At 44.8% G+C, this 25011-nt stretch overlaps 1 protein-coding gene across 2 annotated transcripts in view; it reads left to right on the top strand.

The window, feature by feature from the left end:
* Positions 1-460: 460 nt before the first annotated feature.
* CENPU (centromere protein U) overlaps positions 461-25011 on the top strand; it is a 35396-nt gene continuing 10845 nt past the window's right edge. Inside the window, exons 1-8 of one of the 2 annotated variants that reach the window (XM_004757725.3) lie at positions 461-933; positions 3974-4022; positions 5764-5881; positions 9309-9414; positions 12485-12545; positions 13007-13234; positions 18689-18752; positions 19811-19919. In XM_004757725.3, coding sequence (XP_004757782.1) covers positions 893-933; positions 3974-4022; positions 5764-5881; positions 9309-9414; positions 12485-12545; positions 13007-13234; positions 18689-18752; positions 19811-19919 — 776 coding nt within the window. In that variant the 5' untranslated portion in view covers positions 461-892. Of the gene's footprint in view, positions 934-3401; positions 3658-3973; positions 4023-5763; positions 5882-9308; positions 9415-12484; positions 12546-13006; positions 13235-18688; positions 18753-19810; positions 19920-25011 lie in introns of those variants that run through there. The other variant, XM_004757724.3, reaches the window with a different exon arrangement.

The raw sequence follows: 25011 nt of genomic DNA, 5'->3' as shown, positions 1-25011 counted from the left end.
ATTGTTTTCAAGTTTAGGTCTTTGATCCATTTTAAGTTCATTTTTATTTACTGTGTGGTAAGGGCCCAACGTTCATTTGCAGGATAATACATTTTTTTAAAAAAGATTTTATTTATTTGACAGAGACCACAGGTATGCAGGCAGAGAGAGAGAGAGAGAGAGAGGAAGCAGGCTCCCCGCCAAGCAGAGAGCCCGATGCGGGGCTCCAACCCCGGACCCTGAGACCATGACCCCAGCCGAAGGCAGAGGCTTTAACCCACTGAGCCACCCAGGCGCCCCAGGATAATACATTTTTAAACGAAGAAAAGAATAGAAGAGAATATTAGCTCCAGAAGGGGCCCTTCCCATTTGCACTGAGGAAACCGAAAAAAAAGTAAAATAATACGCGGAGCTCATACAGCTGGTTGAGGGCAGCAGCGGGGCCATACCCTGCTTTTCAGGCAATGCCGCGCTCTAACTGCCCAGGAGCCTAAGCCCCAGGAGCTCCTGCGGGAAATTGGATCCAGCACCCAGGGCGCGCGCACCACCTCTTTTCCGCTCCGGCTCCTCCCCTTCCCCGCCCCAAGGGCGGGCCCACGAGGCTCAGGAACCGCGGAGCTTTAGAAAACTGGCGCGGCGCACGGGTGGGAGGAAAAGCCCGGCAAACTGGTGTCTTACCAGAGACCATCAGCAATGGGTTGTAAGACGCAGACTCCAGCTTTCCCAGAATTCCAGACCGGGTTTTCCCTCGAGCTCCAGGACGGGGAGGAGCCGCGGGCCCCCGGCTTTTTGGGGTCCGGGGAGTGACGTGGGGGCGGGGCGAGCGTGCGCGGCTGCGATTGGCTGTTCGGAGCGGCGCGGGGTTTGGCGGGAGCCTTCTGGGCCGCGTCTGCGGCGAGCTCGGTGGACTAGGATGGCCCCGTCGCGGCGGATGCGGTACCCGGGGCGGGGCGGGTGAGTTGTGCGGCCCGTGAAGACCCGGACCCAGGGACAGGCTTGATCTCTTTCCTCTGCGGCGGCGTTTGTGCCTCTCGGAGCTGTTCGTGCTGCTTCGCGAGGCTCCATGGCTCTGCCGCCGCGGTGCTCGCTCAGGCCTCGGTTTCCACCCGTGAAACGGGAATGACAATCCCGACTACGCGGGGTTGCCGCCAGACAGAGGAGTTAACCGCTGAGCACTCTGCCTGGAGGGTGCCCAGGGACGTTTGCTAAGGTTCGCTTTGCGTGGGTGGGTGTGGTCTAAAGTAGACTCAAAATATTCTGAAACAAAATACCCAACCATAGCTTGCCGCCGAGTGCCACCTGCTTGCCAGACTTGACCTTCTAGAAACGTTTGCGCTGTGGCTGGTCAGTAAGTCAGGATCTTATTTTCAAGACCCTGGAGGTTTTATAAGAGGCCTTAAAAGCTGAACCTCACCTTCGGCTGGGGGACCAAGCTGCTGCTTGTTATTTTAAAAAGGGCACTGCAAAATGGGTCAAGCAGTTGGTTTTTGTTTGTTTCTCAAAAAGGGCATGCATGTAAATACAGGCTGCCAAACCACTCTCCAAAATATTATTTTTTAGTGGGTTCATTGACAACTATCTGGCTGGCTGTGTCTTGAGAGCATCCAAAGGCCCGGAGTGGCCCTGGCTAAAGGGGTCTCGGCTTGCTGCAGTGGGTACACAAGGTCCTACATAGGGGCAGGAGGTCCTGGGTGGTGGGAGGACTGCCTGGAGAAGGTGGCGTTTGTAGATGCACGTTGACTGTGGAAGGTGAGCGGAGCAGGACAGCAGGCATAAACTGGGATTAAACTCCTGCAGCTGGGGAAGAACCGAGGACTCTCCCAATAGAGGGGAGGATCGGGAAAGAATATGGGCCTTTACATCAGCTGCGGAAAGTTAAACTCATTCTGATAGGCCAGGTAGTTTTTGTTTTTCTCACCCCACTTCCCCTCTTCTCTCTCCGTGTGTGTACATCAAACATTCTTGCCTTTGAGACTCCTGAAATCCACCAGAAATCTCACATATGGTATCACAGACGTTTCCGTCTTTGGGAAACCTCACCTTGCTCCTACCGTAAGGTAAGGAGGAAACCTGACTTTTTTTCTGAAGCACCGAGGAGGCAGGAGCCAGTGGAGCGGAGGATAAGAAGTTAGGCGATCTGGGTTTTAATCCTATTTCTGTTACTTAGTTGTATGAGCATTGATAAGTCACTTTTCTGAATCCTAGAATCATAGATGCCGTAAAATGAATACCGGTTCTACCTTCTTCTTGGGAGCTGAAAATCCAATAAAGTAGAGGTTTTTAAAGTGTGGTTCCTTGCATTTGTTAGAAGTGCAAACTCTCAGATCCCATCCTGGGCTTGCGGAATCCGAAACTCGGGGGTTGGGGCCAAGCAGTCTGTTCAAAACCCTCCAGGTGATTCTGATGCTAGGAAGTTTGAGAGCTGGGAAGTTTGAGAACCACTGCTCTACGGAGTTTAGCCCTTTCGTTTGTGATTCACAGTACTGATATTTTACATCACTGTACATAAATGTGCTCTCCATACATGCAGAACAACAAAGTTTATGAAAATACAATCCCCAATGTAATCTTATATTTTATATTTTTTAATTTCCTTTTTGAAAACGCAGAAAAAATTTTGAAGGATATGATGAAGCAATGGCTGAAATTTGGATAGAGACTGTAGATTATATAATCCTATCAGTGTTTCTTTTCTTAATTTGGAAATTGTACGGTGAGGATGCAGTAGAACACTCTCTTTCTTAGAGACACACTGAATTATTTGGAGGTAAAAGTGCATGCTGTCTCTAGTTTACATATACACACACACAGAAAGCGTAGGAGACAGAATGTAAACCATTGGTGAACCTGGGTGAAGGACAGGAATGTTCTTATACTTGTGATTTTTCTGTAAGTTCGAAATTATATCACATACAACAGTACTCAAATGTGGATTCAGGCACACTAAGCTGATTTTGTGACCCACAGACTGGTGTCTGCGTGGCATGTTGTAAAGTAAGAGACTGGGTATGGAATTTTCCAGAGCAGCCCCGGTGCCCTACTACAGTGCCTGGTGTGCAAAGGATACTTGATACCCATTCACTGGCGGCGGTATTTCCCATGACTCTTATTTTCAGTTCGTGTTTTAGTCCCTGTTTTTCCATCTTGTTTACTTTAAGCTTGAAGATCTCCAGCTGTATCCTTTTATGCTAAAGCCCGGTGGAGGGGCCTGAGGCAGTGGAAGAGGGAAGCTGGATTTGAACCGAGGGAAGCTGGAAAGAATGTTTTTTTTTTTTTTTTTTTTTTTTTTTTTAAAGATTTTGTTTATTTATTTGACAGACAGAGATCACAAGTAGGCAGAGAGGCAGGCAGAGAGAGAGGAGGAAGCAGGCTCTCCGCCGAGCAGAGAGCCCGATGCGGGGCTCAATCCCAGGACCCTGGGACCACGACCTGAGCCGAAGGCAGAGGCTTTAATCCACTGAGCCACCCAGGCGGCCCTGGAAAGAATGTTTTAATGCCGGCTTCTCCTCCTTGGTCCTGTGCTGCTTTGGGCGAAGCTACATCTGCAATGGGATTCACTTCTGCTTTATAGGACTGTTAGAGCCAAATGAGAAAATATATACCCAAGAGCCAGCCGCGGGGTGGAACAGGTGTCAGGTGCTTCGCCGCTGGACCTCCCTTTTTAGTGCTCCAGAAACGGTCAGTCCCTGCTATTGACTTGTCCTCAGGGGCAAGGATAGCAGCAGGATGGAGAATGTCTGTGTCCCTGAGGCAGACGGGTGTGCGACTTTCTATACCAGTGATAGGATTTGACCTGTAAAAAATACCTGTGAGATACGGGTTCTGTTTTCTGGAAGGATTTGGCCATAACCTGACTTTCACTGGGTATGCACTATTTGTGCAACTAGCAAGAAATGTAATTTGGGGAGAAAAAAAATGCTTAGAAAGGGTTGCAAGTTAGGGTGCTTCCCAGTTATTTTAAATATTTCCTGTTTGTGTTTTTGCTGTTTAATAGTGTGAGATCTTCAAAGAACACTGCAGGAAGAACGCATTCTGCAAAAGATGTAAGTTATGTTCCTATTTTAATGTGATTCTCCTGTAACCGATGATATGAAATGACGTGTTTCGAGGGAAGCTTTGACTCTTCTAGATTTCACTGGGTAAACTCAGTTTTATTGTGATAAAAAGCATATTCCTTTTCCTTCCACTTTTACCAGTATATTGGAAGAAATAACCACTGTTAACCTTTTGAATCTTTTTTTCTGAGCCTTGTTTTTTTTTTGTTTTTTTTCCAATTTGGATAATTAATATCCTACAAAAATGTGCTCAACTGTCCGTATTTTGCTTTTTTCACTCAATCACTTCTCCATTTGTTTCCTACAGTTGTTTGTGATTTCCTGCTGTTGATTTAGTCCATATTATAGTTTCTGTTTAGGGTCTTAAAATAAATGTATGTTAAAAGCGGGTACATTTTCTTCAGCACTCTGCAAAGCTCATTTCATATTATTTTCCAATGGCTTATCTACTTGGCAGTAGAAACCCACATCAACGACATTGAGAGTGGCTGCTTTCTGCGTGCAGGGAGTTGGGGGCTTCTCTACTCTCTGCCCTGCTCTCCTGTCTTTTTTTTTTTAGATTTTATTTATTTGACACAGAGAGAGAGAGAGAGAGCGAGATCACAAGTAGGCAGAGAGGCAGGCAGAGAGAGAGGGGGAAGCAGGCTCCCTGCTAGGCAGAGAGCCCCACGCGGGGCTCGATCCCAGGACCCTGAGATCATGACCTGAGCGGAAGGCAGAGGCTTTAACGCACTGAGCCACCCAGGGGCCCCTGTCTTTTGAGCTCTCTCTCCACCTGCTGCCCTAGCCCCAGCCTTCGGGGGTGGCTCTTGTCTGACCTCTTTCTTCCCTCGAAGGCAGCTGTGTGCTGGGAGCCAGTTTGCCGGAAGGAGGATGGAGGGTCTGTAAGTGGGAACGTTGTGTTTGTTGTTGTTGTTGTTGTTGTTTGGTCAGTTTATTCCATCTTCTTTCTGTCTTCCAGAATTTTCTTATGCTTTCTCATCTGTTAATGGCACCTTCCACATTTTCCAGAGTTGAGATGGAAGTTTTTCTCGTTTTCTGTATGTTTTGGTCCATTCATGAGGATTTGGGATAGCAAACTTTGTGGGGCTTGTTAGTATATTGAACCATAAACCCTTGGTTGGCAATTTCCAGCCCTGTGGGTCCTTGTGAACTCTCAGGTATATGGGCATATTTCTGGAGCGGGGGCCCAGAGCTCTGCCAAGATCCAGAGTCGGCAAACTGTGGCCCATGGGCCAAATCTTTGCCTGCTCCCTGTGTTTTGGACAGCCCTATGAGCAGAGAATGATCTTTATATTTTTAAATGGTTGAAATAAAATCAGAAGAAGAACATCTCATGATAGGGGAAAATGACGCGAAATTCAGTTTTCCGCATTCATAAATAAAGTTACTGCAACACAGCCCTGTTTACTCTCTCTGCATTGTCGCCGTCTGCAACACAGCCCTGTTTACTCTCTCTGCATTGTCGCCGTCTGTTTTCAGACCACAGCGGCAGAGCTGAGTAGTTGCAACAGGTGCAGAGCCTAATGTGTTTACCGTCTGGTCCCCTACAGAAAAGTTTGCCAGCCCCTGCCCCTGTTTATAAAAGGGGTCTGTGTCTCTCCCCGCAACAGGTGTTAAGGATCACTCCATTCGGCAGCGTGATAGCAGAATTATCCCCTCTGGATAAATCAGCTCATAATGGTCCTGGTAGAGCTCATTCAATGACTTTGCTTTTGTCTACTTTTAGAAAGCTGTCCCAACGCAGAAGCCCACTGATGTGTTTGATTTCCCCGATAATTCTGTTATCTCCAGCATCGACAGGCTGGGTGAAAATGAGAAAGATGAAGAACCTTACGAAATCTTTGGTCAGTATTTTAAGACTTTATCCTAAAGTTTTATAAAGTAGTGTATCCTCAAACCTTTAGGCCAGTTACTGGTAAAAATATGGGAATATCTTCAGATCTAAAAATCGGCTGTCTGCGTAGGACTGTAGTGTTGGGGGGAGTACTTGATAATTTGAGTTAGTTTTCCTCACTTCTCGGTACGTTGGGACTACGAACTCCATTAAACATTTATCAGGATGGAACTCTCCTGGTAGCATCCGTCAAGCCAGTCCTATTGGGACACCCATCGTAGCATTCTGTAACGAGGAGAATGTGAACTGTTTCTTACTCCATACCACCAACGGAGTCATTCAGAAAGGGGCCTGAATTTAGGGAGGAGGAGAGGGGTAATTTTCCCTTTTCCTTGATACACCGAGGCAGAAGTTTCCTTCAGGAGAGCCAGGGGAGAGCTTCGCCTGTGTTCCCGGGAGTGTGAGGAGAACAGGGCTGTACTGGGTTGACCAGGGGCACGTGAGTTGTCCGGCTGGGACTGCTTCTGGCTGTGCCCTCTGTGGCCACTCCACAGGCCAAAACATGGCAGAAAGTGCCAGGTGCCCCCCCACGGGGATCAGCAGTGATCAGACATTATTGCTGGAAAAAATCTTAAGGGCATTTTGAAAACTTGTACTCTGAGTTATTTTTAATTTGGTCTCTAATATCTTCTAGTCTGTTCTTAATAAAAGAATAGTATATGTTTTATAAGCATTGTCAGAATACATCTTCTGTTATGGCTTGATTGAAGTGTTTTAATTAAGGAAATTGAAATGTAAAATATCCAAATCCAAAGGAAACCACATAAGTTTTTTATTTTTCATTTTTATTATTATTTAGAGAGGGGGCATGGGGAAAGGGCAGAGGGAGAAGGAGAGAGAGAATCGTAAGCAGGCTCCAGCCCAGCACGGAGCTTGATTTCACCACCCTGAGATCTTGACCTGAGCAAAAATCATAAGCCCCGATGCTTAACTGACTAAGCCCGCTGGGGCGCCCTCACAGAATTTTTTAAATTGAGATGTAATTCACTTACCCAGATTCCCCATTTTCAAGTACAATTCAGTGGGACTCTGGTGTAGTTACAGAATTGTACAACCCCTGCCCCTGTGTATTCCAGAACCTTTCATCACCCCAGCAGGAAAGTGTACCCATTCGCAGTCCCTCCCCGCCCCCTTCCCCCGGCCCATAGCAGCCCTCCACCTCCTTCCTGGCTCTGGGTGTGCCTCCTCCTGTAAACGGGGTCCTACCCTGTTCATTTGTGACTGGCTTCCTTCATTCTGCCTAGTATTTTCAGGGTCCCTATGTCCTGTAGCAAGAATCAATACTTTGTTCCTTTTAAAAACATTTTCGTTCAATAATCCATGGCTTGGATACTCCTCACTTCGTTCTCCACCTGGCTGGTTTCCCCTGTGGGGCCACTGAGTTATCCTGCCGGGAACATTCATGCACAGGCTGATGCACGGACCTGTGCTTCCCTTTCTCCCGACTTTCTGATTCTGGCCGTGACTGTCCAGTGCTGTCTCACTGTGTTTTTGTAGTAACCTATACAGACCATAAAACTGACGGTTTTCACCATTTTTAAGGGTATGGTTCTGTGGCATCAGCGCTGTCCTCACCGTCCACCTCCAGAACCTTCCCACTTCCCCCTGAGGGTCCGTGCCCGCTGGACCAGCAGCTCCTGACTGTCCACGCCTCCCAGCCCAACTTGTTGCTTCTAGAAATTCGACTACTCTAGATATGAGAGGATTTCTACAGTATTTTTCCTTTCATTCCTTTTATTTCCCTCCATTTAACAGTATGTCTTCAAGGCCCACCTGTGTTGTAGCATGAGTCTGAATTTCCTTTTTTTTTTAATATATTTTTAAAAGATTTTATTTATTTATTTGACAGAGATCACAAGTAGGCAGAGAGTCAGGCAGAGAGAGAGGAGGAAGCAGGCTCCCTGCTGAGCAGAGAGCCCGATGTGGGGCTCGATCCCAGGACCTTGGGATCATGACCTGAGCCGAAGGCAGCGGCTTAGCCCATTGAGCCACACAGGTGCCCCTTGAATTTCCTTTTGAAAACTGAATCCTGTTCCACTCTCTGTGTACCGCCATTCGGCTGTCTGTGGACACTCGGGTCGCTTTTATGTTGTGATGACTGTGAATCCAACCTCTGTTAGAGTCCCTGCTTTCACTCTGGAGTGTAGACGCCGAAGTAGGGTTGCCAGATCCTGTGGTCACTTTGTTGAGGCCTCGCGCTGCCGTCTTCACGGAGGCAGCAGCATCCCCGGTACACAAACGCCGCGGTCCGCCAGGGCCCCGGTCCCCCGCGGCCTCACTTGGGTTTTGTTTTGGCGGTGGGCGTGAAAGGGACCCCTCGCGGTGGTTTTGATTTGTGTCTCCCCAGTGGCTAATGATCTTGAACATCCTTTTACGTGCTTGTTGGCCATTGGTGTGTCTCTTTTAAGAGTTGTCTCTTCAGATAATTTCTCCATTTTTATTTTTGTTTTTAAAGATTTTTTTTTAAGATTTTTAACGATTTTATTTATTTATTTGACAGAGAGATCACAAGTAGGTTGGGGGGGGAAGCAGCCTCCCCACTGAGCAGGGAGCCCGATGCGGGGCTCTATCCCAGGACCCTGGGGTCATGACCTGATCCGGAGGCAGAGGCTTAACCCACTGAGCCACCCAGGCACCCCCATTTATCAATTTTTAAGCTGGATTATTTATCTTATTAAAATTGGGTTCTCTTTCTCTGTGTGAGAGTCCAGCATGGGTGACTGGCTGCATACGGAGATTCAGGATTGGTTTCTTTCTTTTTTATTCTTTGTTACTTGCAGCATCAGCAAATCCCTTTGTCTGAGGGCAGCGCAGAGCCTATCCCTACCTTTAAAATCATGCATGGATAGTGTTCCTCGCTTGAGCAGCTGTTTGGTGGAACACCTGTCCAGAGTCTACACCACGAGCTAAGATTTGAGCATGGAGCAGTGGTCACTTGGCTCTTACCAGGCACCCTGGGCTACCCCCGGCCGCCTCCCTCCCCCCCCCAAGCCCCCCTGCCTGAGGAGGGAGGAGTGTCCTCCCTTACTCGGAGCCATTGGCTGGCCTTTCCCAGCGTGGGGTCCCACATAGAGCCCTGACGCTCCTCCCAGTGAGGACGGAGGACCCCAGGCTTCCCACTCACATTTCTTTCAGCTCATTGAGAAACTCCCCCAGAGCGTGTCAGTACAGTAACACAGGTGAACACTGATAAACGTCCACGTGTTTGCTAGTGAAACGGTTTAGAATGCTTAGCGTTGAGGTGCGAGCCCAAAGACCTTTGGGGAGTCCGTCGCCTGTGTGGTGGGAATGTTCACACTGAGGTTTGGAACATTGAGAAACGCTGCTCAAGCTGCCAGACTTTTAAAGTTCTGCTTTAAAAAAAAAATCTCTTGTAGACCCTCCTCTACACAGCACTGCGATATATGCTGATGAAGACGAATTCTCCAAGCACTGCGGGTCCTCCGTGCCCTCGACTCCTCAAGGAAAAGAGGCAGAGAAAAGGTAGGATTCTGTTTCAAGTGCTCGTCGAGCCGTGGTCAGTGGGATCTCCCTGAGAAGCTCTCTGAGACAGGCGCTTAATGACTACAGCTTTTCGGAGATCTCTGGAGCCAACTTGGGTTTTTCCTCCAGAGAACCGGTGCACAAAAACTTGTTCTCAGAAATTAACGTGACTTGTAGTAACTAACTGTAGGCACATATTTCCGGTCACAGGAAACAGGCCTGGGGATGTAGTTACAGCAGCGGAACTACAGCTAATACCTTGTACATTGGAAAGTTGCTGGGAGAGTAGATCTTAGCAGTTCTTCTCACAAGAAAAACAAATTCTGTAGCTCTCTGTGGTGACAGATGTTAACTAGAGTTACTGAGAACATTTTGCTGTGTGTACAAGTAGCAAAGCATCGTGTTGTACACCTGAAGCTAATATGTCAATGATACCTCAATTTTAAAAGTCAAATTTATTTTATTTTTATTTCTTATGTTTTTATAAAGATTTTATTTATTTATTCGACAGAGGGAACGATCACAAGCAGGCAGAGAGGCAGGCAGAGAGAGGAGGAAGCAGGCTCCCTGCCGAGCAGAGAGCTCAATACGGGGCTCGATCCCAGGACCCTGGGATCATGACCCAAGCCAAAGGCAGAGACTTTAACCCACTGAGCCACCCAGGCGCCCCTAAAAGTCGGATTTAATGTAAAGAGCCCCATAGTCATTATAATGGACACCGGCCTATCCTACAGAACATGCTTATGAAGGGGGTTTTAGCTTTGAGGTAAAACAAGGAGGGAAGGGGGGAGCCTTTTTTATTTTTTATTTTTTTAAGTTTTTATTTTAGTTCCAGTCGCCAAGTTCTCCTCACAGGGGGGGCACTGCTGATCCCATCACCCATTTCACCCAGCCTGGCACCCTGCTCCCCTCTGGTCACTGTCAGTTTGTTCTCTGTAGTTAACAGTCTGTTTCTTGGTTTGCCTCCTACTCTCTCTTTTTTTTTTCCCTGCGCTCCTTTGTTTCTTAAATTCCGCATGTGGGTGAAATCAGACGGTGTTTGTCTCTCTCTGACTGACTTCACTCAGCACGATACACTCCAGCTCCATCCACGTCCTTGAGAAAGGCAAGATTTTGGTTTTCTGATGGCTGAGTAACATACACTGGATGTGTTTCCCGCTTGATCCATTCACCAGTCGACGGCCCCTTGGGCTGTTTCCACAGTTTAGCTATTGTAAATAACACTGCTATAAGCATCAGGATGCATGTATCCCTTTGAATCCATGTTTTTGTATTTAGGGGGTCAATACCCAGTAGTGCGGTTTGCTGTTTAATTTTTGGGGGAAGCTCCATACTGTTCTGCACAGTGGCTGCTTCTGCATTCCCACCAACGGGGCACAAGGCCCTTTCTCCACAGCCTCGCCAACACCTGTTGTTTCTTACAGCCTCGATTTTAGCTGTTCTGAACCTAGGTGTAAGGTGACAGCTCACTGAGTTTTGATTTGCATGTCCCTGATGGTGAGTGATTTTATCTATTTGACAGAGATCACAAGCAGGCAGAGCAACAGGCAGAGAAAGGGGGAAGCAAGTTCCCCACTGAGCAGAGAGCCCGATGTGGGACTCCATCCCAGGACCCCAGGATCATGACCTGAGCCGAAGGCAGACGCTTAACCCACTGAGCCACCCAGGCGCCCCTTGCAAGTTCCTTACGTACTTAGGATACTAACCCTTTATCATTTGCAAATATCTTCTCCCATTCATTAGGTTGTCTTTTAGTTTGGTTGATTATTTCCCTTGCTGTGCATAAGCTTTTCTCGGCCTGGTGAAGTCCCAGTAGTTTATTTTTGCTTTTGTTTCCCTTCCCTCAGGAGAAGTAGCTAGTAAGAAGTTGCTACTGCCAATGTCAAAGAGGTTGCTACCTCTAGGCTTTCTACGGTTTCCGGTCTCACAGTTAGGTCTTTCATTCATTTATATGGACACGAAGGGGAGTCAGGGCATCACGGACGCACCGGGGAGAGAGTGGCGGTTAGCAGGACTCGTGGAGGCCTCAACCTCTAGGCCCCAGATCCTCACCAGGGACATTTGGGTCTTTGTTCCTTGATCTCTCCCTCGCCTCTTCGTGTGCACGGGTGAGGCTGCTCTCTCCACCCGCCCGCAGTGTTACTCTCCTGGTTTTAGCTACCCAGATGCCACTGCGCTCCTTGTGTCTGTCTGTCTTGCCCAGCCTTTCTCTGGGGCCTGCCATGTCCTGCAGATTGGCCATATGTCCCTAGATGCCCACGGGCACCTTGGATTCAACAAAGGCAAAGCCAAGCTCAGTCCTTTCCTCTCTCACCCAGTGTCAGCAAGCTCCTTTGACATTCTCTAGGTTAATGGTCCTGCTGTCACCTGAGAGTCATCCCGGCAGCCTCTGTTCTCTGACCAGTCTTATTTGTCCTCTCCGTACCCCAGCCCTGGCCTAGGCACTTGGCTCCTCTCGCCAGCGTCCCCTGCCTGCTGTCCCTTGTCTCCAGAACTGCTCTCTCCCCTCCCGTCCACCTGCCCCACAGCTTCCAGTGCCGTCTTTCTGAACGGCCAGTCTTCTCTCCCTGGTATGCCTGCTGGCTCCGGGGGGCCCCCCATGTTCTGTCTGCGTGGCGTGGAAGTTGGCATTAAATGAATGTTGAGTTGAGTGACAAAATGAATTCTCATCTCTCTTTGGAAATTTAGGGTTTTGTTTTGTTTTGTTTTCCTTTTTAAAGGGAAAAAGAAGGTCTTCCCTTTTATATCCCCTATGATGGGCCTGGTGTCTGTGGACTTCGCTTTCAGGCCATCAGATGATGGCCCGTGTAGTTCCCCGGGAGTGGGAACACGGGGAAGGTGCAGTTCTGGGGCATGACCACAAGGTGGTGCAGTTATGGCGCTTACTTGCGCACCCAGAATAAACTGACGGGGCCTGGGCGTGGGACGTCCGGAAGGTGGCAGACCCGCCCAGGACAAGCGGAAATCTCCTCATGGAACTGAGCTTGTTTTAAAATTGGACGAGCAACTTGTACAAGACATGTGAAAAAAAAAGTATAAGATACTACTGATGTTTTGTTCTCTGGTACAGGTCAGACACTTACAGAATCGAAGCAGGTGAAAACATGTCTACAGAGATGAGGGCCAAAAAGGTATGTAGGAGTGTATCTTGCGGCAGATTTCCCATTTCGATGGGATGCAGAGAAAATGTGCTATAACCACATTTTACCTACAGAATGTTACATTGCAGAAGATACTTTTACTGTAAAAAGGGAGTATATTTTCATATATCTTAGATGCTTTTATTTATAGAGGCTCGAATGTCTCTGTCCCTAGTTGATTTTCATAGTGTTCATGTCCTGTGTTTAGATCACGATCCACAAAGGCCGCGTGAATTGTGGGGAGCGTTTCTTGGGACTCTTGGGTCTGGGTCGTCCGCACCCTTCCCTGCCCCCGGCCACCGACCCGGTCATCCCGCTGCCACCTTCCTGTTCTGTTCGAGCTGGAAGGTGGCGAACGAGCAATGTGGACTTGACCAGGGCTGGCCACTATGCCGGAAGGAGGGTAAAGCGTTTGTATTTTCTGAGCCAGTAATGCTGCTTTCTCGCCATAGCCAGGAAGGAGAGTCGGGCCCATTAGCGATGACCCTGAAAGCACTGAAGAAGAGACTGTAAGAAGGAAAGTTCAACCAGCAGAGAAAATAAGGACACAGCCAGATACACCCCATACATCCTCGGAGCTTCCAGAGAAACCGGCTGAGTCGGTCACTCCTAAACACATCAGAGCCCATAGCGCCAAGTCCGCTGTTGAAAAAGAGCCCGGGACAGAACCACGTCATTCGGTAAGAGCGTGTCCGCCATTGCCCTAGAGGGAGGAGGAGGGTTGACGGAAAAATGTTTAGGAGGAAAACAGCATTTCCTCTCTTTTCCTTTGTTTCTTTAAAAAAGATAAGTTTTATGTTTTTGTTATAAAAAAATATTTGAGAACATTCAGAAGGTATGGAAAGGAAGATAAAATCACCCACAGTCCCGTCTCCTGAAAGGGGCCACCCTGCTCCTTGGCCCAGGCTCCTCAGCGCCTTTCCTGCACGTTCCTCAGCCCCGGGTGACCAGCCTCGGGCACCTGTGTTCTAGGCTGTGCTCTTAGCGCTCGCCGTTTCGCTCACGAGTGTGCCGTGGTTAATCTCTTACTAATGAATGGTTGCAGTTAAAAAAAAATTGAAGCGCTTTCATGAATTTCTTTCTAGCTAAATCTTGGTATACGTCCTCCATCATTTCCTTAGGAAAAAAGTGGCTAAGATAAGATGTCTGGGTCATAATCACTCTGTTTTAAATTCTTGACATTTAGTATCTTTTGGTCAAGTTCTCAGTATGTCCTTTTATTCATTTGCCTTAATGTTTTGAATAATTCATCCTCCTGTTCAAAAAAAAAATATTTTTAAAAGATTTTATTTATTTGACAGAGATCACAAGTAGACAGAGAGAGGGGAAGGGAAGCAGGCTCCCTGCAGAGCAGAGGACCCTGGGATCATGACCTGAGCCGAAGGCAGAGGCTTAACCCACTGAGCCACCCAGGCGCCCCTCAAAAAAAAATGTCAAGTTTAATGTGTTCGTGCTGCATCATGGTCCACTTACCGTCTTCCTCACCCAGGAAATATAGATGCAAGTGACATTCTATATAGGTTCTTCTGTGTTCTTCCAGAGTTTCCTTCTGCCCATATAAATAAATATGGATGTATTTTCTTTCAGTTTCCCCTTTCTACACAAATAGAAGCATATTATACATGTTGTTTTGCCTCTGATTGGTCTATCTTGGTCAACATCCCATATAAACTTGAATTTGCAGATGTTTGAGGTATTCTGGGAATGTGCTCTCAGGTCAAAGCGACTGACCTACATTCAGATATTATGTCCCCTTATAGGCCTTTAATGGTGGGGGAATAGTCTCCTTTTGACAAAGCAGGGTGTTTGTTTTTAAGGTTTTATTTGAGAGAGAATGAGCAGGGGGAGGGATGGAGGAAGAGGGGGAAGCAAGCTGGCCACTGAGCAGGACCCTGCGATCATGACCTGAGCTGAAGGCAGACGCTTAACCAGCTGAGCCACCCAGGTGGTTTTTAATACCCCAATTTTGTGGATTCGCTTTAGTTCTCTAGAGTTTTGCATCGTGAATTTTGTAGCTTTGTTGTTTTCTTAATTTTAGACTTAGAAGTTACAGAAATAGTGCAGGAATTTCCCACGTGTTTTTTACCCAAATTCATCTAACTCTTAAAAAAATTTGTAAAACGATTTTATTTATTCATGTGGGAGACAGAGAATGAGCAGTGGGGAGGGGAAGAGGGAGAGAGAGAGAGAAGTAGATTCCCTGCTTGAACAGGGAGCCTGGTGCAGAGCTGGATCCCAGGACCCCAGGACCGTGACCTGAGCCAAAGGCTTAACGACTGAGCTACCCAGGCGCCCTGATTCCGACTTTTTACATGATCAAAGCACAGTGAGTAAAACCAGGACTTTAGGGCACCTGGGTGGCTCAGTCCGTTCATCGTGTTCTGTTTTCGCTTTCTTACGGTTTTGGCGGCTCTGGCATTCCTCAGCTCGTGGTCACATCACCACAGTATCTGCCTTCGGTCTTCACGTCATCTTCTCCTTCGTGTCTCATCTCCCTCTGCCTCTCGAAGGGGCCTTGTGGTGACTCTCACGGGCACGGACGTGTCTTACGGGGCACCGGTCCCTGCATACGGGCTTCGCGAAATGACCGACTTCCCTTCTTCCTTCCGCTTTCCTTCCCTTTCCCCCTCCTTCCCTCTCCCGTTATTTATGGGCGCTGGTGCAGAGGGAGAGAGCGAGAATCCCAAGCACGGTCCACGCCCAGCACGGAGCCCTGCTACTGCGACCTGAGCCCAGATCAAGAATTCGCCAGTGGAGCCACCTGGCCACACCCCCCTTCTCTGCACATTTGAAATGGCAAATTGGTCAGTGACACTGAAAACAAAGCAATAAAAGTTTGTCCAATTTGCAAATCAGAGAGAAAAATTTTGGGGGGAAAATATCAGAGTCACAGAAAACTGTGACAATACCAAAGGATCTACAATATATATAATAAGAGTACCGAAAGAAGAGTCAGAATGGGCTAGCAAAATTAAAAACATGACTGGAATTTTCCAACTTACAGATCCAAGAAGCTCAGTAAACCCTTAAGCAAGATAAAGCCATACGTAAGCATATCAGAGTTAAAATGCCAAAAAAACAAAGAGAGGCAGAAAACCTTGACAGCAGCCGGAGAAAAGAGACAGAATAAATACAGGGGGAGCAAAGACAAGTCTCACAGCAGCTCACAGAAACAAGAGAGACCAGAAAACAACAAGAGCTGAGGGGAAAAAGTCACCCCAGAATTCTACGTCAGTGAATATATCCTTTAAAAAAGGGTGAATAAACATACTTTCAGATAAAGAAAATTTTAGAGAATTTGTTGCCAGCCGATCTTTGTTAAAAGGATGCTACAGGATGTTCTTTAGGCTAAGAAAAAAGGTATCAGAAGGAAATGCAGATCTATAGGAAGGAGAAAAAGACAACTGGAAAAGAAAAGTCAATCAAAGGATTACAAAGTGGGGTGTTTGGAGGGGGTGCCTGCTGGCTCAGTCGGCAGAGCAGGAGACCTCAGGATCGTGAGTTCGAGCCCATGTTGGGCTTGGAGCCTACTTGAAGAGACTAAATTCTAAAAAAATGAGTGGGTAACAGAAACTATTTTTTTTCTTCTCGTAATTTCCTTAAGAAACAGTTGTTTCAAGCAAAAATGACAACACTGTAAGGTTGGGTTACAATGAATGTAGAAGTAAAACCTGTGACCAGAGCAGCACAGAGGGTGACAGATAAAGGGAAGAATGCGGTCATGTCATGAGGTTCATGTGGTGGGAAGTAGTTGACTCTCAGGAAGCAGAATGTATGACGTGTTCACATACTGATTCTAAGTAGCCTTTGTTAACTCAAGGATGCACATTTTTAACCCAGAAGCAACCATTCTTTAAAATTCAGAGGCATAGCTGAGAAGCCAATTGAGCAAGGAAAATGGAAAACCAAAATATGTTCAGTTAATCCAAAATTAGCAACAGAAGGAAAACAAAAGGCCGGAGGATGGTAGACTTGAACCTAATGATACTTAAAATTACATCAAAAGCAAATGGGCTTCTGGAGAGTGTGTAAGAGTGGGGTGAAATAGGTGAACGGAAGACAAAGATCAATATGGCCGACTTACACCCAACCACAGTAACAGTTGTACATCAAAAGGAAGTGCACTAAACATTCCAACTACGGGGCAGAGACTGGCTAACTGTAGGCTGCTCTGCAAGAGACAGCTTTAAAGACAGAAGCAAGAGCGTCATGGCTTAGTGAGACGGCCTTAGTGTCGTCCCCCTGCCCACCACATCAGTGTCAGTGGGGCATCCAGCCTCAGAGAACGGTGTCTGTGTGGGAGCTGTGGGATTCCACACAATACGCCCAGGGACCTAAGTCCCTGGAGGGAACCGTGTCTTGCCAACACCTGTATTTTGGCCCACTGAAGCTGATTTCAGACTTCTGCCCCCCAGAACTGTTGGAGAATTTCTGTTTCTGTTTTAAGCCACTGAGTTGTGGTAACTATAGCAGCCACGGGAAACTGAAACACGACCCAGTGACTCCTCAGTTCTGTGCTCTTTGGTTCTAGAATTTCCATTTAGTTTTGTTTTCTAAATATAGTTTCTCTGCTAAGGTATCCTGGGTTTCTGTAGTCATTTAGACCACCATTTCCTTTTACTTCTTTGGGACATATCTGTGACATCTGCTTCAATGTCTTTGCTCTGGGCTGACTTGGTGTTCATTTCTCTTGAGTATTTTTGTTTTGTTTTGACTGTGGGTCACATTTTTTGTATAACATTATTAATTTAGTACTTTCGGATTGTGTATTGGATACTGTTGACAGGTTGTTGAGACTCTGAATTCTGTCGTTGTCTTAGGAATGTTGACTTTTTATCTTTATCTTTTGTTAGGGTCAATTTGTGGAAGGCCGAACATATTTTCCAAGCAGCTCAAACTTTCTGCGACTCAACCTCTGCTATAATTGTTGCATGATAAATTACCACAAACTTTGTGACTTAAAACGACACAGTTACGACTCACAATTTCTGTAGGTCACAGGTCCAGGCCACCTTAGCCAGATTCTCCACTCAGGGTCCTACGAGTCTGAAATCAAGGTACTGGGTAGAACAGAAATCTTATGTGAGACTCCTGGTCCTCACATCAGATCATTCAGATTGTTGGTAGAATTTAGTTGGTTGCCTTTGCAGTACTGAGGTCCTTGTGTTCTCTCTGGTTGAAGCTGGGGGTCACTGTTAGGTCTTGGTCTCATGACCCTAACATGGCAGCTACCATCTAAAAAAGCCAAAGAATCTCTCCAGTCAGCTACAGCGGAGTCTTCTATACGGTGACCTAAGAGGAAGAATGAGCGCCCCATCTTATTCACAGCAGCCACCCACACGCAAGGGGAGGGAGTTCTACAGATCCCTGGGGGGTCATCGTTGAATTCTGTTTACAACCTCAAGGCTCTTTCTAGTGAATCTGGTCTGAGATTGGTTTTAGGGTTTGTTAGGGTGGGTCTAGGGTAGGCCTTACTCAGGGTAGTGTTTCTCAATCCTGTTGAATTACAGTGCTGCCTAAAAAGCCTTTTTAGTTTATTTCTTAAACATTTTTATTTATTTAAGAGAAAGAGTGCAAGCCAGAGGATAGGGGAGAGGCAGAGGGAGAAGCAGACTCCTCGCTGAGCAGGGAGCCTGAGGCAGGACTGGATCCCAGGACCCCAGGATCATGACCTGAGCCCAAGGCAGACACCTAACCAACTGAGCTACCCAGGTGCCTGCAAGGCAACCGTAGTTAAAAGCCAACTGGAAGTTTTATTTACTTTTTGAGACCATTTAATTTTTCAGTGTCTCTTTGTATTAGATTGTATACATAATAATTTAGAACTAAATGAGGAGGGTTGCTGGGGTGGGGGGAGCATGGGAGGGATGGGGTGGCTGGGTGATGGCCATTGGGGAGGGTATGTGCTATGGTGAGTGCTGTGAAGTGTGTAAACCTGGAGATTCACAGACCTGTACCGGGGCAGGTAATACATTATATGATAATAAAAAAATAATTTAGAACTAAATGAGAGTAACAGCCAGAATTAAGTGATTAAGTGTTTGATAATACTGTTCTCAGAATACTTAAGTTTTAAGAGAAGGAAGACTTTTCTTAAACATCTTTGCAATTTTTTTTTTTTTTTTTTTTTGTAGAAAACTCAGAAAAAGGTGTTTTGTGGCAGAAAGAAGAAATCAAGAAGTGAAGCCAGAGACTCAGGTACAGAATAGTGTTTTATACCTTATCAAGCATTCAAGAATTTTGTTTTAAAAACTTTGTTAAAGTAGTAAATTGTAAGTATATAAAATTGCTACTTTAAAAAGCTAAAAAAATGTGTATTTATAGTAACTGACTTTTTTCTGACATCTGTCATGAAAATTTTCAACCTACAACAAAGTTGAAGGACTCTTACAATATGTATTTATAGTGTTAGATTTTACTGTTACACCTGCTTTATCACCTTAATTTTTCATCACAGTGTTGACCTTGCTGAACACATAACGTGGTTTCACCCTTCTGAATAAGGTTTTTTTTTTTCCACTTGGCATAACTTCTTTGAGATTCATCTGCATTGTTCTGCATTTTTATTGATACAAGTCAAAATTTATTGAAAAATGGGAGGAAAATAAAGCATTTTCTCTCCTTCATTTCTTTTAAAAGATAAGTCATATATGTTTAGAAAATTTGGAAAGTGTAGAAAGGAAGAAAAAATCACCTACAATCCCATCATCCAAAAAGAGCCCCCTTGCTTTCTGGTGTATACTCTTCAATCCTTTTACCTCAACTGCCCACCCCAGATGGGATCTTATCCTTATCATTAAGTATCATACAACCCAATTTTACTCAGTGCTTGACCTTTTGTCCACATTACTAAAACCAGATCAGCGCACTGAGGAATCTCTGTGTGTTCCAGAAGTGATCTATGAGGTAGATTAAAATTACGGAACTGTAATTAACAAAGAAGAGCTCTGTGACCAGTGTGTTGGGTGGCAGCGGACCAAGTAAAGGGGGGACAGGGAGCTCTGAGTCAGCAGTGCGTTAGGCTCTTTTGGCAGAAATGGGAGAACCAAGGAGAGGGCAGTTAGTGACCTCTGGAGAGGCGATTTTTGAGCTTACACTGGCTTAGGGAGAAGTGAGTTGGCTCCTTCCATGTGCCTCTCCAACCGCGGCTCTTTTTGGCAATTTGGTGGGACAGTTTTTGTTGTAGGCTTTCAGAACCCTGGGCCTAGAGCCAAAATATGTTCAGTATGTTAAATGGACTTCTCTTAATATTCCAGATCGTTCCGACTGTGAACCTATTTGGTGTCTGAAAGGAAAGAAAGCCAGTGACATCTCAGAGTTAGATGTCGTTTTGTCTGCCTTTGAGAAGACCATCCTGGAGTATGAGTAAGTCTTCCAATGTGATATACGTGCCCAGTGAACGTTCCTTGAAGAATCACTTTGCTCATCCCATGGCTTCTGATGTGTTTTCATCCCCTAGTTGATGAATTTTTACATTTCCATTATAATTTTTTCTTTAATCCTGAGAATTATTTAGTAGTATGTTTTGGTATGTCCAAATATGTGACTTCTTAATTTATATTTTTATATTAACCTTGTGTCTTAAAACATATCATGATCAAATTTGAGAGACTGGTGATATTTTTTTGTAATTTTGAGGCTTGCTTTATGGCTTAGCACATAATCTATGGGGAATCTAATTATTGGATCTGTGTCGAATCAGTATTGTTTTTCCTGATTCTTTTATCAGTTTATGCTATATATATTTAGAGACTATTCTGTTAGGACATCACATTTAATTGCTCTGTCTTGTAGTCTGAACATTTTATCCTTCTGTAGTACCCTCTCCATTCCTAAAAGTGTTGGGGTCTTAAAATCTGTTTTATCTGATACCAGTATCGTGTCACCAGGTTTCTTTTGCTAAGATTTGCTAGAACTTATATTCTTTTTACTTCCTTTTATTTCCAGCCTTTGTCTGACCTTAAAATAATTTTTATAAGAAATAGTAAAGTTCAGGGGTACCTGGGTGGCTCAGTCAGTTAAGCGTCTGCTTTTGGCTCAGGTCCTGATCTCAGGGTCTTGGGGTCCAGCCCTGCATTGGGCTCCGTGCAGTGGGGAGCCACTTCTTCTCTCCCTCTGCCCCTTTCCCACTGCTCCTGCTCTCTTTCACACATGCACTTGCGTGTACTCTCTCTCAAATAAATAAAATCTTTAAAAAAAACAGTAAAGTTGAAATCCAATGTGTCCATCTTTCTTGACTTCAGTCCATTTACATACAATTACCAATATATTTGGAAGAATGTGTTGATGTGTTGTTTTTACTTTATTTTTTTTGGTTCTCCTTTGATGTTTTTAGTTATAACTTTAAAAAAAAAATAGAATCTATAACTCTCCACTAGTAAGATTAGAACTCTGGCAAGCTCTCTTAACTCTTGGTCACCTCTCCCATTCCCCTGCCCCAGAGATTTTTAATTCTGGGGTAAGATACATTGTTTTCTCTTCTCTATTTTTATGACCGCAGCAAACTTATTAAGGCATTTATTTGCTCACCTTTATTTCATACATTTCTTATGACAACCTTTGGTAATGTCTCTTTTCTTATTTAAGTGTTTATCCCAACATTTTTGAGTGTGGCTCTTTGTGCTGTAAAAATGTCTAAATCCTTTGGATTATTTTAGTCATGACATTGAATTTGAAGGACAGTTTAGCTCAATATAGTATTCTAGGTTCCAAATCATTTCCTTAAATACTTTCGAGTCACTGTTCCTTTGTCTTCTTTTGCATCTAGTGTTGATTTGGAAAATTTGGTGTCTGTCAGTCTTGTTTATATGTAATCTGCTATTTTTCTCTAAGCTTTTAGAATATTTTATGTGTGATATTCTTTAATTTCACTCTGTTGGGTCTCACTTTTCCAGTCGAAGGTGGTTCTTTTTTACTCCAAAATTAAAAATATTTTTGTTCTCTCTAATGCTATATCCTTGTCCTCTGCTTTTTCTAGATTTCCTCAGTCTAGAAACAAGAACTTTGCTAACTTGCTATTTCTCTGGTATTTCCAAAATGCCATTTATCGCATCTACCCAGTCCTGTAATGTAGCCTTAGGACTTTCTGTCTAACATTTCTATTTGGTTCCCTTTATGTCATGTTATATGTTGCTACTGTCCTCCATAGAATATTTATTAGGCTAATTTCAAAATACTGTGTTACCTATTTTGAAATACCTCCTGCTCTTAGAATTTCTGATCTAATAATTTGTTTTCTCTTTTTTTTTTTTTTTAAAGATTTTTATTTATTTGTTAGAGAGAGAGATACAGAGCGCAAGCACAGGCAGACAGAGTGGCAGGCTAGAGGCAGAGGGAGAAGCAGGCTCCCTGCCAAGCAAGGAGCCTGATGTGGGACTCGATCCCAGAACGCTGGGATCATGACCTGAGCCGAAGGCAGCCGCTTAACCAACTGAGCCACCCAGGCGTCCCTGTTTTCTCTTTAATATAGTTGTGTTCCTCTGTTGTTCCTCTAGCCGGTGAGCTTAGGTACCTCAGTCTGTCAGCTTTTCTGTCACACAGACAGTGTATATAAGGGAAGACCAAGCTGTGATTCCTGTCCATTCCCAGGAGTGCCAGGGAGGGGGCTGGCTAAGGCCTAGGGAGGAAAGCCTCACTTACCCCACCTGGTAACCTGTCCGGTCCGGGCTTACGCTTGGCCCTCCGGCTCCAGTAGTGTTAGGAGCTGCTACAATCCTTAGATTATCATTCTCCAGCCCTGGGGGTTTGGCAGGGGAACGGGGAGGAGACAACCGGCCCCAGGTAGTCTCCACGTTGCTTTCCAGGCCCCGTAGTCGCAGCCCAGGTTTGACTCTCGAAGGCACAGGGATAGAGACAGACATTGGCTGTGGCTCTTCGGTGCAGCTTGTGAGAATCATGCTTTGGAAGAAGCGGAGGCCAACCTCGACATCTCCCTTCTGGTGCTGGGCCACAGCCCCTGTCCCTCTCACCGGTTCGCCCATTCTAAATACCTCCTCCTCTCACAGCGTTTTTCACAGCTTCCCCCATTTTGAGGGAGTTTTCCCTCTTTGGTTCTTCTGGGGTTGATCTTGGGGAAAGGAGCCAGCCTCTCATGCTAACTTAGCATCTTTGTGGGAATTGTCTGTTTTATTCTTCCGTAGTGTATGTTCTCTTTGGTACTGTACGCTCTAAAGCCAGTGTGCAGTTACAGTTGGTACAGGTCTCTGACTATAGACCAGCTCTTGACTGTGTCACTCTTCCCACTCATAAATCTCTTCAAAGGAAGAAAAGACTTAAAGATTTCTGATATTTTAACAAAATGGCAATATCTTACCTTTTAGCATAGTGTTCTTGATGTAAGAAATGATTTAGAAGAGTTGTAGTTTTTTTGTTAGCCCTTTTTTTTTTTTTTTAAATAGGCTCCATGCCCAGTGTGGGACTTGAACTCATGACCCTGAGATCAAGAGTCGCATACACTAGCGACTAAGCCAGCCAGGCACTTGATGGACTTTTTTTTTTTACTTGAGTAACATATAATGTATAATTTGTTTCAGGGGTACAGGTCCGTGATTCGTCAGTCTTATACACATACCCTTGTGTTTTTGTCATACCGCATGATTCTGGTAGAATCACTGGTCTTGTTTTATTTTCTTAACCTAAAGTATTCTCAACCACATGAAAAGTTTTATTCAAAATCAAGTTAAATATTTGAGGGTGTACTGTTTTTAATACCCTATATCTGGAACTCACACCTGAATAATTCGCTAAGTTTACAGATTGTAAGCAATTTACCAAAGTATATATAATTAGGGAAATAGGCCATGAAGTGCAGACATGACAAACATAGGCTATTTTATAACTGATTCAATTAGTTATTGTAGGGAAGTGACCAGATTTTTAAGGTACTAGAATTTGAAAAAGTTGGGTCCGGCTATTGTATGTAGACCACCACCATTTCAGTTGGTATAGTCTACTAAATTTATTATCATTGTAAGCCATATGCAGAAAGATCTCACCAGTTTTCCTAATTTTTTATATGTTTTTAACATCTTAAAGTCATGATTTCATATTTATATTAGAAATACCTTTTTTAGGGCGCCTGGGTGGCTCAGTGGGTTAAGCCGCTGCCTTCGGCTCAGGTCATGATCTCAGAGTCCTGGGATCGAGTCCCGCATCGGGCTCTCTGCTCAGCGGAGAGCCTGCTTCCCTCTCTCTCTCTCTGCCTGCCTCTCCATCTACTTGTGATTTCTCTCTGTCAAATAAATAAATAAAATATTAAAAAAAAAAAAAAAAAAAAAAAAAAAATACCTTTTTTAAAGGTAGAGCTGATGAACTTTTTAATTGTGAATTTTTACTTTTAAAAATTTTATTTAGGGGTGCCTGGGTGGCTCAGTGGGTTAAGCCGCTGCCTTCGGCTCAGGTCATGATCTCAGGGTCCTGGGATCGAGTCCCGTATCGGGCTCTCTGCTCAGCGGGGAGCCTGCTTCCTCCTCTCTCTATCTCTCTGCCTACTTGTGATCTCTCTCTGTCAAATAAATAAATAAAATCTTTAAAAAAAAATTTTATTTAAATGTGCATTTATGTACCATAAAATTTACCATCTTAACCGTTTTTAAGTATACAATTCAGTGTATTGTATTCAGTACTACTATTAGTAGTAGTTCAGTAGTATTCAGTACTACTATTCAGTAGTGTTAAGTACTTGGTTTGCTTTCTCAAGATTGTTTTGACTATTTGGTGTCCTTTCAGATTCCATATGAAGTTTAGGATTTTTATTTTCTGTTTCTGCAAAAAAGCCATTGGAAGTTTAGTAGTTACTGTATTGAATCTATGGATTGCTTTGGGTAGTATGAACATTTTAATAGTATTAGGGCTTCCAGTCCATGAGCATGGGATGTTTTTCCTTTTATTTGTATCCCCAATTTCTTTCAACAATGTTTTTATAGTTTTCGGTGTATAAATATTTTACCTCCTTGGTTAAATTTATTTCTAAGTATTTTGTTCTTTTTTTTTTTTTTTTTAAGATTTTATTTATTTATTTGACAGAGATCACAAGTAGGCAGAGAGGCAGGCAGAGAGAGAGAGGGGAGGAAGCAGGCTCCCCGCTGAGCAGAGAGCCCGATACGGGACTCGATCCCAGGACCCTGAGATCATGACCTGAGCCGAAGGCAGCGGCTTAACCCACTGAGCCACCCAGGCGCCCAGTATTTTGTTCTTTTTGATGCTATTGTAAGTGGGATTGTTTTCCTAATTACCTTTTTGGACTATTCATTGTTAGTATATAGAAATGCAACTGTTTTCTGTATGTTCATTTTTGTATCCTGCAATCTTGCTGAATTTGTTTATTCTAACAGTTTCTGTTTGTGTATGGGATCTTCAGGATTTTCTACATATAAAATCATGTCCTCTGTGACAGAGGTAATGTTACTTCTTTTCCAGTTGGATACCAGTTGGTTCTTTTTCTTACTTAATTGCTTTG

This window comes from Mustela putorius, unplaced genomic scaffold (genome assembly GCF_011764305.1).
Source record: "Mustela putorius furo isolate JIRA1106 unplaced genomic scaffold, ASM1176430v1.1 tig00003932_pilon_pilon_pilon:0A:0A, whole genome shotgun sequence".
In the NCBI taxonomy this organism is placed as follows: Eukaryota; Metazoa; Chordata; class Mammalia; order Carnivora; family Mustelidae; genus Mustela; species Mustela putorius.
This window is presented reverse-complemented; position numbering and strand designations above follow the sequence as displayed.